Source organism: Ovis canadensis, chromosome 3 (assembly GCF_042477335.2).
Source record: "Ovis canadensis isolate MfBH-ARS-UI-01 breed Bighorn chromosome 3, ARS-UI_OviCan_v2, whole genome shotgun sequence".
NCBI lineage: Eukaryota > Metazoa > Chordata > Mammalia > Artiodactyla > Bovidae > Ovis > Ovis canadensis.
The window spans coordinates 161,502,764-161,516,416 of NC_091247.1; the positions used below are offsets into that span (position 1 = coordinate 161,502,764).

At 39.6% G+C, this 13,653-nt stretch overlaps 1 protein-coding gene across 3 annotated transcripts in view; it reads right to left on the bottom strand.

The window, feature by feature from the left end:
• The window catches only part of SRGAP1 (SLIT-ROBO Rho GTPase activating protein 1), a 298,264-nt gene that overhangs the window by 91,517 nt on the left and 193,094 nt on the right, over window positions 1–13,653 (bottom strand). For all 3 annotated transcript variants that reach the window (XM_069584751.1, XM_069584748.1, XM_069584750.1), the window contains exons 5-6: window positions 1,754–1,936; window positions 1,151–1,279 (exon numbers count right to left, since the gene is read on the bottom strand). In XM_069584751.1, coding sequence (XP_069440852.1) covers window positions 1,151–1,279; window positions 1,754–1,936 — 312 coding nt within the window. The remainder of the gene's footprint in view (window positions 1–1,150; window positions 1,280–1,753; window positions 1,937–13,653) is intronic.

Sequence of the window (13,653 nt, forward strand, 5' to 3'; positions counted from 1 at the left end):
AGCCCTGTAGGTTCCTCTGTCCATGCAATTCTCCAGGCAAGAATCCTGGAGTGAGTAGCCATTCCTATTTGCAGATTTCTAAATGAGCCCAGTTAGTGTTTTTATATCATATCCTGTTAGATAATAAAAGTGGTTTCTATGTATTCTATTTTGCTTCACAGTATTTATCACAACTGTCATAAAGCAATCATTTGCATAGGCATTTGCTTCATATCTGGCTTTTCCACTTTAAATTCCAAGGAGTGAGAAGTATACATTTAGGGACTTTCCTGGTGATCCAGTGGCTAAGACTCTGAGCTCCCAATGCAGGGGACCGGGGTTTGATCCCAGGTCCAAGAACTAGTTTCCACATGCTGCAACTGAGGGTTCTGCATGCTGCAACTAAAAGACCCAGTGCAGCCAAATAAAGTTAAAAAAAAAAAAAAAAGAACTGTACATCTATAGCTTTTCAGAGCCTTAGCATCTTATAATAGTTGGGGCTCAATAAATACATTTTGAATCAATGAATGAAGTTAGGGCTGTGCTACTGCACCATCTGAAAATGCCTGGAGTCCCTTCCCAGCTAGTTTTCTGGATACTGACAGCTTCACCAAACTCCCTGGTTTAGTTTTCAGTGGTTTTAGGATGCACAGTGTTTCACATGCATCTTAAAATTTGTAGTATCTTAGTGCATACAAGGAGATCAAACCAGTCAATCCTAAAGGAAATCAACCATGAATATTCATTGGAAGGCATGATGCCAAAGCTCCAATACTTTGGCAACCTGATGTGAAGAGCCAACTCACTGGAAAAGACCCTGATGCTGGGAAAGATTGAAGGCAGGTAGAGAAGGAGATGATGAAAGGTGAGATGGTTGGATAGCATCATCACTGACTCAATGGACATGAGTTTGAACAAACTCCGGGAGATGGTAAAGGACAGGGAAACCTGGTATGCTGCAATACATGGCGTCGCAAAGAGTTGGACACGACTTAGCGACCGAACAACAATAACAAATCCTATGTAGTATAATTTGCAGCATTCCCCCCACCCCGAGAATTACATAAGATAACATTGTTTTAATTAATGATGGTATTTTAGAATCAAGGAAATAGGGTTATTGCTAACTCTCCACCTTGATGTGAAAAATATAAAAACTTCAAGTACTTACATCAATTAAATCTGAAAGATCATGAATATAATACTTGAAAACTGAGGCATTGGTTGCTTCAAGGGTTAGGAGATATTCATTCCGTGCCTTAATTGATTTAAGCTTGTTTTCCGAATATTTTGCTTGTCTCTGGAAATGAAGAAGATCCAGGAATTGGGAAAAACAACAGTCATTTTAAAATCAGACAGGGAAACATACATGAATTTCTATTCATCTAAACGATTTATTCTACATATACAAATGACCTTCCAAGTCCTTTGAGAAAAGTGCAATTTGAATCTGATTTAAATAAATGAAAATTGCCCAGCGACGGAGAATAGCAACAATGTATTTGGGCATCAGGCCCATTTGCAATGAAATCTGTTTTGTTAATATTCAAAATTCTCTACACTGTGTACTAGATACTTGGCACTTACCACTAAACAACGTCCAGCTGTTATTACATGATTTTTATGTTTCTTAAACATTTTCCATCCCCACGGGAGGAAATGCATGTCACTTCTCAGTAATTTACAACGTGTGTCTATCAGCTGTTACATCACTGTTTCTAGGTTTGTCACCTCCAGGGAGGGCAGAAGGGCTCTGCAGTCTAGTTTTACTTACTTTTTCCTTCATTTTTTCAATTTTTTTCACCGAGCTTCGCCGCTGATGTCTCTCTTCCAGTCTAATATGGAAGACTGGATCACCAGACCTGCCAATCTGCTTCTCTTCTTGTTTCTCAGCCTCCTTCAGTTTGCTCTCTGCACTGATGCTCTCAGCGTGATACATATGGTATGTTTTCATCACCTGTGAAAATGTGACCCAAATTGTTAAAAGATGTTTGTCTGAAATTAGGGAATGGAAACCATTATATGACGTGTATGTTAAAGATATCACCTTCCAACTGGCAGAGGGAAAGCCAGATTGTTAGTAAAATAGATAACGGATATCCTATTCCTTTTACATAAAGCAAACAGAAATATGCAAATTCACCTGCCAGGAAGAGGCATTTAGGAACAGATTGTGATGAAAAAATGATTGACAGAGTCTTGTGTGTGCTCTCAGTGTACTTAAAAAGTTCCCTCAAGCTTGAAAGTCTTCCTCTAAAATCTCCTCTGAATTATTAATTTGCAGAATAAACCATTACACATGGACACATTTTAGCTAAACTTTGGAATTACAAAAAACTCCAAATAAGTATAGCCCTTACTAAAAGGACTATATTGCTTAAAATCTACTTGTCAAAATATAAAAGGTAAATGTAAGGTTCATATATGGTTTTAGGGAAAAAAACTTTTCATAAGCACAAGGTAATATTTTATGTTAATGTAGAAAACATGACAGAAAAAAGAAAGTAAAATAAAAAGTAAAAAAACAAAAAAGCATATGATTTTGGTATACAGCTATCCAGTCTTTTTTCTATGAAAATACACATACACACACACACAGACACACACTCTTCTTCATTTTAAAATGACATATATCACTTCTCCTTCAAAAAATTCTGGATCATACTGTATTTATAATTTTTAGTCTCCTATATCCTTTTCCACTTAAAAATATCAACATTTTTCTATACCACAAAATATTCCTCTAAAAGAGCTGTATAATATTTCCTTATACCAATTCTCTACTATTGAACATTTTAGAATATTTTACTTCTTGCTTTTTTATAAATAAAATTATGTTGAAAACCTTTCATATATAGTGTATCTTATTTCTTCTCTTAGAAATGGTATACATAATTTGCATTTTAATAGATTTAGGAATATACAGGAGATGAAATTTTGTAATGTATCCTTCCCATGTATATTATAAATATATAATTAACCCTAATTTAAATTTTTTTAATTAAAAAAAGTTTAAAGGTATGGTGATTCCAATGCAACTAGTGTCTGAAAGAATATCTGAAAATTCAGCACCCAAGTAATCAGTGCGAGTACATTCTCAAAAATGATGTTAAATTCTCATCCACATAAAACAGAGTTTATTTCATCTGTAAATAACTGTAAGTTATCCAGAACTAACTTTATAACTAGGGTATAATTGTGTTCAAGAGATTGATGTAATATTTTAAAGTAAGGAACTTGATTTTTCTGGTTTCAAAATATGAGCTTTAAAATAGTTTGAGGGCTGGAAGCATCACTAGAATAAATATATTTATTTAGGTGGAACCCAATTGCTTTTTTTCCATAGGTTACATGTAAAAGGTAGAAAATCAGCACTTAGGGTTCAACTTAATGCACATCCTCCAGATGACTATTTGAAGTGTAAAATTTGGGGTTAATGAGGAGCCTTTACTTGTTCTCATAAAATCTGATAAAATCTCATAAAATCATAAGCTAGCAAATTACGTCAAAGGCACTGCTGGACAAGAACAAAGTGTGGATTAAACCACAAAGTCGGGGCAACTTTTCTCTTAGCTGGGTGTAACTACAAAGTTGTCTGTTTTTAGTTAATTATCAAATCTGTCCGGAGAGGGGGAGTTTGGTTGGCTACTCCAGTTTGAAAGAAAAATAAGATAGCATTAGGAAGCAGCTGGGGAATGAAAAGGGAGTCACCCTGCAGCTGGGCAAACAGCAAGGTCAATGAATCTATTACAAACCTTGCATTTCTAGGCTTGGCTCTGTTTATATTCCCCGCCTGAAGCAAACCCACATGCCATTTGGGTCTTGGTTCCAGTTACATCTTTAAATGAGAGGGTGAAAAAAACCAATCTCTCTCTCTCTCACACACACACACACACACACACACACACACCATATGCATTTGCTCAGCTGTCTTCTTGCTACTAGACAGAAAGGAAGAAATGAGAACACGTAACTCCCATCAAAGATGGATGGAAAGGCATCTCAGACAGATCAGAGTAACTGAGAAATCTTGATTTTAAATACTTTCTGAGGAAGAGATCTGAACTCCAGACTCTTGCAGAGGCCTACTGTAAGCAGGTAACTGGCACTAACTAAACTTTAGGGCTTCCCTGATAGCTCAGTTGGTAAAGAATCTGCCTGCAGTGCAGGAGACCTCGGTTAGATTCCTGGGTCGGGAAGATCCCCTGGAGAAGGGATAGGCTACCCACTCCAGTATTCCTGGGCTTCCCTTGTGGTTCAGCTGGTAAAGAATCCACCTGCAATGTGGGAGACCTGGGTTTGATCCCTGGGTTGGGAAGATCTCCTGGAGGAGGGAACAGCTACCCACACCAGTATTCTGGCCTGGAAAATTCCATGGACTGTATAGTCCATGGGGTTTGCAAAAGGTTGGACATGACTGAGAGACTTTGACTTTCAAGCTTTATGAACTAAGGATCCCAAGCAGGCAGCTAGCATGGCATTTCCTTGTGTTAGAAGGAAAATATTTGAGTCTGACAACACTACTAGCAAGAAGAGGGTGTAAATATCATAATGTGGTTCAGCACGATAGCTGAAGATTCTCCACCCAGTTCAATGGTAATTTCCAGAAAGGTAATCTCTTTGTTCCATTTTCCCAATTTGACTTAGGGTTTCCACTGTTCTAAAAAATGTCAACAGTTACAATGAATGAATTTTAAAAGTTGGGGAGAAAAACACTAAAAGCTTCTAGAGAACTCTAATTTGCAGATAATGAATGCCAGTAAAAACTTCATTATTTAAAATGTAAGCTGTTGACAGAAGTTAAATGCTTTTTGTATTTAAAATAAAATAAAAGACAGTTCTCTCTTTTTCAGAGAAGTAAAATAAAATGTTTGAATATATGCTGCAAAGAAAATAGCAGCTTCTCCATCAGCTTAATGCGAACACAAGCCTTTGCATACCAAATAACATGACAGGCATATCATGTTATAACATCCATTTAAATGTACTCCAATAGCATATTTTCCCATTTGAATACTTTTCTACAAAAACCTCATGCATAATTCTCCATTGAAAATACTCAATTTATCTTCCCTGCAAGAAGAATATAGTCAAGTAGAAAGTGACCACATCATACATTTCTTTGTGAGACTGAAATCCTGCACAAAAATTTTGGGCAGAAACTTAACATTTTTTTTCCTTACTGACAGACCTATACAATGGACCTGACATTGCTCTTGTACTTTAAATCAAAATAATTAAAATATCTGAAGTAAATTTCAATATTCAGTGTAAAGAAATCATGATGTATCTGAAAACTATTCATGTGTTAGAGATGAATGGATTACGGGTATAAATTCTACTTTTTGACTTCCGGCTCAGAAGTTAGAAGACATGGTTCCCAGAATGGATCTACCAGGTGTGAGGTGTGGACAGTTATTTAACACTTCTGCTTACAAGATTGTTGCAAATACCCAATTGTATGTGGCCCCTGTGTGTGGGTACAATTGAAACCATACTGAGTATTTAATACATATGTATGTATATATTTATGTATACAGTCTATACCACTAATATATATATGTACATATATAAAATATATATTTAGCTAAATAAGCATTATATAATGTCTACTACGGGCCAGACATTGTTCTAAGCATTTTCCAAATAATAGCTTATTTAATCTTTCTGATGACATCACTGACTCAATGGACATGAATCTGAGCAAACTCGGGATACAGTGAAGGACAGGGAAGCCTGGCCTGCTGCAGTCCATGGGGTGGCAAACAGTCGGACATGACTTAGAGACTAAGCAATCCTTCTAAAAATGCTTATTAGGTACATACCTTTATTCACCCCATATTACAAATGAGAAAAGTGAGGCACAGAGAGGTTAGGCAGTTTCCTCAAGGTCACACAGCTGGTAACTGGCAGAGCAACGGTTGGTACCCTAGCAGTCTGGCTCCAGATTCAGTGTTTTGGACTGCTGTGCCACAATCTTTGGAAAGTTAAAGCACTGTACAAACAGAAGCCCTCTTTATCTGGGGGATATAGTTACTCTTGGTTATATTCAGAAATGCAGGAAAAGAAGGAATGAAAGATAAGGATTTATTCATTCCACATTTGTAATGAAGACTTGGTTTCCAGGGTTCAGTTCAGTTTAGTTCAGTCGCTCAGTCCTGTCCGACTCTCTGCGACCCCATGAATTGCAGCACGCCAGGCCTCCCTGTCCATCACCAACTCCTGGAGTCTACACAAACCCATGTCCATCGAGTCGGTGATGCCATCCAGCCATCTCATCCTCTGTCATGCCCTTCTCTTGCCCTCAATCTTTCCCAGCATCAGGGTCTTTTCAAATGAGCCAGCTCTTCACATGAGGTGGCCAAAGTACTGGAGTTTCAGCTTCAACATCAGTCCTTCCAATGAATATTCAGGACTGATCTCCTTTAGGATAGACTGGTTGGATCTCCTTGCAGTCCAAGGACTCTCAAGAGTCTTCTCCAATACCACACTTCAACAGCACAATTCTTCTGCGCTCAGCTTTCTTTATAGTCCAACTCTCACATCCATACATGACCATTGGAAGAACCATAGCCTTGACTAGACAGACCTTTGTTGGCAAAGTAATGTCTCTGCTTTTGAATATGCTGTCTAGGTTGGTCATAACTTTCCTTCCAAGGAGTAAGCGTCTTTTAATTTCATGGCTGCAATCACCATCTGCAGTGATTTTGGAGCCCAGAAAAATAAAATTAGCCACTGTTTCTCCATCTATTTGCCATGAAGTGATGGGACCATGAGCTTAGTTAGTGGATGGATAATTGAGTTGAAGAATAAGACTAGAGAAGTTAGCATGAACCAGATGAGAAGAGCCTTGATATCCCAACTACTTAAACAGTATAGAATTTATTCTGTAGGTGTTGGTAAATCTACAGAAATGTAAACAGTATGGTCAAAGCAGTACCTTAGCAGTAATCCAGTGAAGACAGGCAGGAATGTTTAGGGTGGGAAGTGACTTCATTTAGCATGAAGAGGGAGTGGAAAGGAGGAAAGAGAATTCAGAATGGCAGGTACAGGGCTTTTTCTCTGTTCTCACTCTCTCGGACCTTTGCTTAAACTTGACTTGACTCCCCGCACCATGGAGTTCAAATGCTCTTACACTCTGGCTCTAACACCAGCTCAAACAGTACCTTTGGGCTGGTATTGGAACACAAGTGATCTGAGTCGATCACTTAACTTCTGCCTCAGAATACTTCCCTGCCTCTGTGGCCCTTCTGCCAGACAACCCAACCTTACTGCCTGGAATGCCCTTCCCCAGCATCCTTTCCCGGTACCATTTTGACTCATCCTCCAAGTCAAGGTCAAAGGTCAACCTACTGCTAAGTGTTCCCTGGTTTCCCAGTCAGAGTGGTCTTGTTCTTCTGACCGCCAAGACCTACTTCCTGATATCACCTGAGAACCTGCCATGTGTTACAGACGTTTGTGTACCGTTCAGTATCACGGACTGGCCTGTAAATTCAGTGAACCCACTAAAAGGATCTTGCATGTTAAGTCACTTTAGTTGTGTTTGACTCTTTTCGACCTTATGTACTGTAGCTTGCCAGGCTCCTCCATCCATGGGATTCTCCAGGCAAGAATATTGGAGTGGGCTGCCATTCCCTTCCAGGGGATTTTCTTGATCCAGGGACAGAATCTGCATCTCTTAGTCTCTTGCATTGGCAGGTGGGTTCTTTACCACTAGCACCACCTAGGAAGCCTCAGGTATCTTAGGCACTTCCAGGTTCTTAATACTACCTTCCACACAGGAGGAATGAAATACGGATCTGGTGAGAAACAAATGAAGGACCGGAATCCTTTTGTTTTCATCTGTCTATTCATTTAACAAAAATTATGTGACTGGCATTGTTCCCCTCCATCCCTGGTATCCAAAACAGTACCACCAGTAAGTACCCAGGACTGGACTGATGGGATGGCAAATAGTTCTAACTCACTTGTGAAATACACTTAGCATTAGAATTTACAGCATCTCAAAAAAAAAAAAAAGATGTCGTGGTTGGGGTTGGGGGCTGCTGGTGAAAGCAATATGTTGGGGAGAGTACTTCCCAATTCCATACACGTGTGTGCATGCTGTTACTCTCATGCCCCACTCTTTGCCACCTCATGGACTGTAGCTGCGAGGCTCCTCTCTTAATGTGATTGTTCAGGCAAGAATATTGGGGTGGGTTGCCATTTCCTACTCCAGGGGATCTTCCTGACCCAGGGATTAAACTCGCGTCTCTTCTATCTCCTGCATTGGCAAGCGGGTTCTTTACCATTAGTGCTACCTGGGAAGCCCAATTCCATACTCTGTCTATTGTTCTACTAAATCTATCAATCACAGAAAGCTCTTCATAAAAACGACATTCTTTATGTTTCCTTAAGTATCAACAACCGAAGGTAACGATCCCTTTTCTATCAATATAATCAATACATGACTGGGCTCTAACTGTAACTGAGTTTCTGCTAGTGCCAGATTAACAAAACCATCAGTGTAGGACCATCACTTTGGAAGTCCATTCTCAGGAAGATCTCAGGTTCATGGGGAAGGCAGGGCTTCCAGTCAACCCTAGGCTGAGCTGCAAGCCTGGCTCCTCCAGGGGCTCACAGAACCCCAGTTCCTCTGTCTAGGTTGTGGGCTCTGCTGAGCCAAGCTGTGTCTCTGGAGCTTAGTTTAGACAGGGGTGGTGGGCATGAACTACCTTTAAGAGAGCATCCTAACACTGCAGGCAGGGATCTTTACACCTGCAACCTGATGCTTTCCTGCCCTGTAGCCAATCCTGGAGATAAACATAGAGCCAGGCAGACCTGGATCTGAGTTCTTATGCTACTGATTATCAGCTGGGCAAGTTTCTTAACTTTCCTGAGCTCCAGCTTCTCCAAGGCAAAATGGAGATTAAGTGATGCAACGCATGGTAAGCACATAACAGGGTGGGCAGTTCTCTTTCTTGACAGTTTCTAACGTATGGTGTAGAAGCAGGCACGCAGCCTCTGAGATCAGACTAATTGGCTTCAGATCCTGGCTCTAAGCAGAGAGCTGCAGGTCACTGCCCCTCACAAAGACAAAGCAGCTATAGAACTAAGAACAACAAAAGCAGACCCGACGGAGGCGTCTCCTGCTGTTTCATATCGCAACTTGGCCTAGCCAAAACATCTTAAAAACTCATGTACCAGTGATGAGTACCCCGGAGTTGATGGCATAGATACCTCCATGTTCATAAAACATACCACCTGAAATCACACTTAGAAAGGCTTCTAGCCTCTTTGCAATGTCCCCTCATCATGTTGTTGCCATTGTTCAGTCTCTCAATCGCACTGGACTCTTTGCCACCCCATGGACTGCAGCATGCCAGGCCTCTCTGTCCCTTACCATCTCCCAGAATTTGCTCAAACTCAAGTCCATTGAGTCAGTGATACTATCCAACCATCTCATCCTCTGTCATCCCCTTCTCCTCCTGCCTCAATCTTCCCCAGCATCAGGGTCTTTTCCAATAAGTTGGCCCTTTGCATCAGGTAGCCAAAGTACTGGAGCTTCAGCTTCAGCATCAGTCCAATGAATATTCAGGGTTGATTTCCTTTATGATTGACTGGTTTGATCTCCTTGCTTTACAAGGGACTCTCAAGAGTCTTCTCCAGCACCACAGTTTGAAGGCATCAATTCTTAGGCACTCAGCCATTTTTATTGTACAGCTTTCACATCCATACATGACTACTAGAAAAACCATAGCTCTGACTGTGACCTTTGTAGGCAGTGCAATGTCTTTGCTTTTTAACACACTCCCTACAAACATTTACAGTTTGTCATTGTTCTTCTTCCAGGGAGCAAGAGTCTTTTAATTTCATCATGAGCAACCCCCCCTTTTTTTGTAAGCTGATAGTTACTGTAAAATTAAGGGTAATTTACTGGAAAATTACCCAGGTTTCAGAGAGCTGTGTATACTGATCTGTGTTTATTCATCCACCAAACAGCTACTGAGTATCCATAAACTAGGCATTGTCCAAGAGATGAAAGACATAATGCCTAACCAGTAAAGAAACAAAGACAGGCCTACTCTGACTGAAGACAGATAGGAGGTAGGGAAGGAGGAGGTTGTGGACTTCCAGGTAGGCTGAGTGGGAGTCAAGTGGAGAAGGAAGGAACTCTAGGCTTCTTTTTAATCAGCTTATATTTAAGTCCGGGAGCTCAACTGGAGAAAAAGGTGGGGTGGCAGGGGCGTATATTTATATAAAGAATGGAAAGACAGGAGAAGCCCGCCCTCAACATGCATGTTAGTCAATGCTTAAAATGGATCTCAGTTCCCACCGCAATGCCCTGTCTCCCACTTAAGTCCTGTGAGTGACACTTAATAATATTTTTTATTCTCATTTGTGGCATCAGGGATGGAAAGGCTGCTGATCCTGAAGGTAATGAGTTGTCAGTAGGACTGTTAGGATGATGAACTTTTCCACCTTCTCTCCCCAGGCTGGTACAGCTCTCTATAAGTCAATGAAAGCAGAATTTACAAAACATAATTATATTTGAAAAGTAACATTTACAGGAGAACTCACTTTGAGAGCTAGTATACTGGTGGTTAAGGGCTTACATTCACAGAACAAGCCTCTTGGGCTCAATTCCCTTACTCTGTGATTTTGAGCAAGTAACTTAACCTTTCAGTGCCACCACTTCTTAACTGTGTTAATAGGCATAACTTTATCACTGCATGCATAGGGTAGCTGGAAAGATAACATATGTGAAGATATAAAGAGCACAGAAAAAAAAGTTGACATATAATAAATGCACGGTGTCAGCCACTGATATTTGAAAAAGAATTACCATAAAATATTTCATTGTAATAAATAGGTAATGATTTCTCCATGACTGAAAAGATTTTCACTTCCAACTAGTATAGAGAAGGAAACAAGTGATAATTCCATTTATGTATACAGTAAGAATTTAAGCAAAGCTCTTTAGAAATGAGCAAATAGCTCAAGATGAACAATTAAATAGCATGCGGTCCTGTCTTTATAGGTAGTTTATCAAAGAAAACGAGAAGTATATTGTGGCTCCACTGAAATCAAATCAGTGTAACAGTCTAAATTTATCATCAAATTATATTTATAATCCAAACAAATGCTTTGGACAGAGGCATTGTCTGGGACTCTGGACCCTACTGGGTGGGGACTGCCAACCAGCCAAATGCCAGGGCAACAGAGATACAAGAATAAACAAAACAAATGGAAAAATAGAGAACATATATACAAAGGGAAGAAGTAAGGTATGCTGCTGCTGCTGCTGCTAAGTCACTTCAGTCGTGTCCAACTCTGTGTGACGCTATAGATGGCAGCCCACCAGGCTCCCCTGGATTCTCCAGGCAAAAACACTGGAGTGGGTTGCCATTTCCTTCTCCAATGCATGAAAGTGAAAATTGAAAGTGAAGTCGTTTAGTTGTGTCCAACTCCCAGCGACCCCATGGACTGCAGCCTACCAGGCTCCTCCATCCATGGGATTTTCCAGGCAAGAGTACTGGAGTGGGTTGCCATTGCCTCCTTCGGAAGTAAGGTATAGACAGTCACAAAAATAATTGTGTTCTATCCAGCGTGGTGTACAAGATTTTGTTTCAGGAGTGGCATTTAATGGAAAGAGCTTAGGTCTATAAAATAGACCTGGATTTTGGTTCTAGCTTTAGCTGCAAAATACTTTTGCAACCTCAATCTTTCTGACCCTCAGTATGACCTTCAGCTAGTAGAGATGACAATATGAGGCCTCGGGACAGGATCAAAATTAAGGGGCCAATCAAACTCAACCATGAACCTCGAATACTTTGAAAAGTGTGAAATGAGAGAAGTACAAACTAAAGGCTTATCACAGAAAGAAAACTGATTGTTGAACTAGCAGGCTTCTGTGAGAATTTGAATATGCCCCCTGAAAAGGAGACTATTTGACAATGCTCAGAGGAAGTAACATAGGATGGTATCTAATAGTCTATAAAAAAGAGCATCCAGACTGCTATTCATGTTTTACTTTCTGTTGAAGATTTACTCTTCCCTTTCCATCTTCTACAAGAGCCTTTCAAGAGCCAGTGTTAGTGGAAGGAACTTTCATATGCCAATATCCAAAGGTGTGTACCCTTGGTCTGATGTGTCCTGACTGTGGCCTTGAGGCAAGGCTCTTCCTAACCTTGCTGGCCCACAGCGTTCTCACCTATAAATGATGTCCTTGGATCGCCTCAGGCCTTTTCCAGCTCTAAAATTCTATGAGTTCATGATTTCATTTATCTTACAACAACTAAACACCACCATTAGAATTTATTATTTGGGGAAATACATATACTTCAAATATACTTCTCAACTGCTAAAGAGGCTGCCAAAGGTAGATGGCAAATAAAGTTTAATCAAAAGGAGAAACTACTATAACAACAAATTATGCTAATTATCTCTTGCTTCTGTTGACTGAGGCAGCAAAATAGTGCACCATGATATGCCAAGGATGTAAGATTCCTCCTAGAATTCTCCATGGGCTCTGAGGTCATAACTCATCTGCTTTGCTGCACAGAAAATATCTAGAAATGAACAATGCCTGTATAGTCTAATGTACTATTATACTGATGAATCTTAAACCGGGGTATCCATTACTCTAGTAACTTTAATTAGTTCTCAAACTGATTAGTGATCAATCATCAAGTGCTCATTAAGGAGAAAAACCCAGAAACTATCTGGTAGGTACAGGGTTGACACACAGATTTGCTATGTGCTTTTATCTTTGACTGTTATAATTTAGTTAAAGCAGGGTGTCCGTCTTCTTTTTCAAAGTGCTAAAGTTAACAATATTTTTTACATGGCAATAGAAATTACAATTAGCTTCACCAGACTTTGTTACTTTAATAAAAAAATTTATGAAAAAGACTCACTTATCCTAAAGAGGATAGATTGTTTTCTGCCTTCTTAGCAAGAAAATGTTTCTGTTTGTAAGAAGAGCAACCTATATTTATTAATCTTAACCTGGGCTATTTCTATTTCCAGGAGTCACTAGAGGCAGCTTCTAATTCAAGTCTTTGAGTCATAAGCAGGGGTTATTAGTTTTGTATAGCTCAAATGAGCCCTTGAAGAACACTCACATTCAGCAAAAATTTCTTGAGTCCCATACGATGTACCACAAACAGGCACTGTTCTATTTGATTTCTTCACATTCTATTATTAGAAATCCAATCATATTTTATTCTCTATTGATTTATACTAGGTTCAAAAGGATAATTCTTCATGAGAGCAGTGGACAATTTGGTATAAGATCTGCCCACTTCACAATGATCAGAGATTGTAACATGAAATAAATGTGATTTTATCCAGGAACCTCTAATTTTGCAGTATATTTTCCTGTCTCATCTTTCAAGCACTTCATTTGTAGTAGGGTAAAGAGAGAGTGGTAAGGACAGAAGATCTGAAGAAAGTCCAGATTAATACTCCTTTTATTCTGACATCAATGGTTTGCTAATACTTGGGTAATATTTAAGTGGATGGAGTTCACTGCATAGGCAATGTGATTTCATGTATCTGTGCTTTTCCTTACATGTAAATTGCTTTTTGTTTTTTGTTGGGGATGTTCTTTGTGTTTTGACTACACTGCATGGCATGTGGGGATCTTAGTTCCCTGACTAGGGGTCAAACCTGAGCCTCTTTCAATGGAAG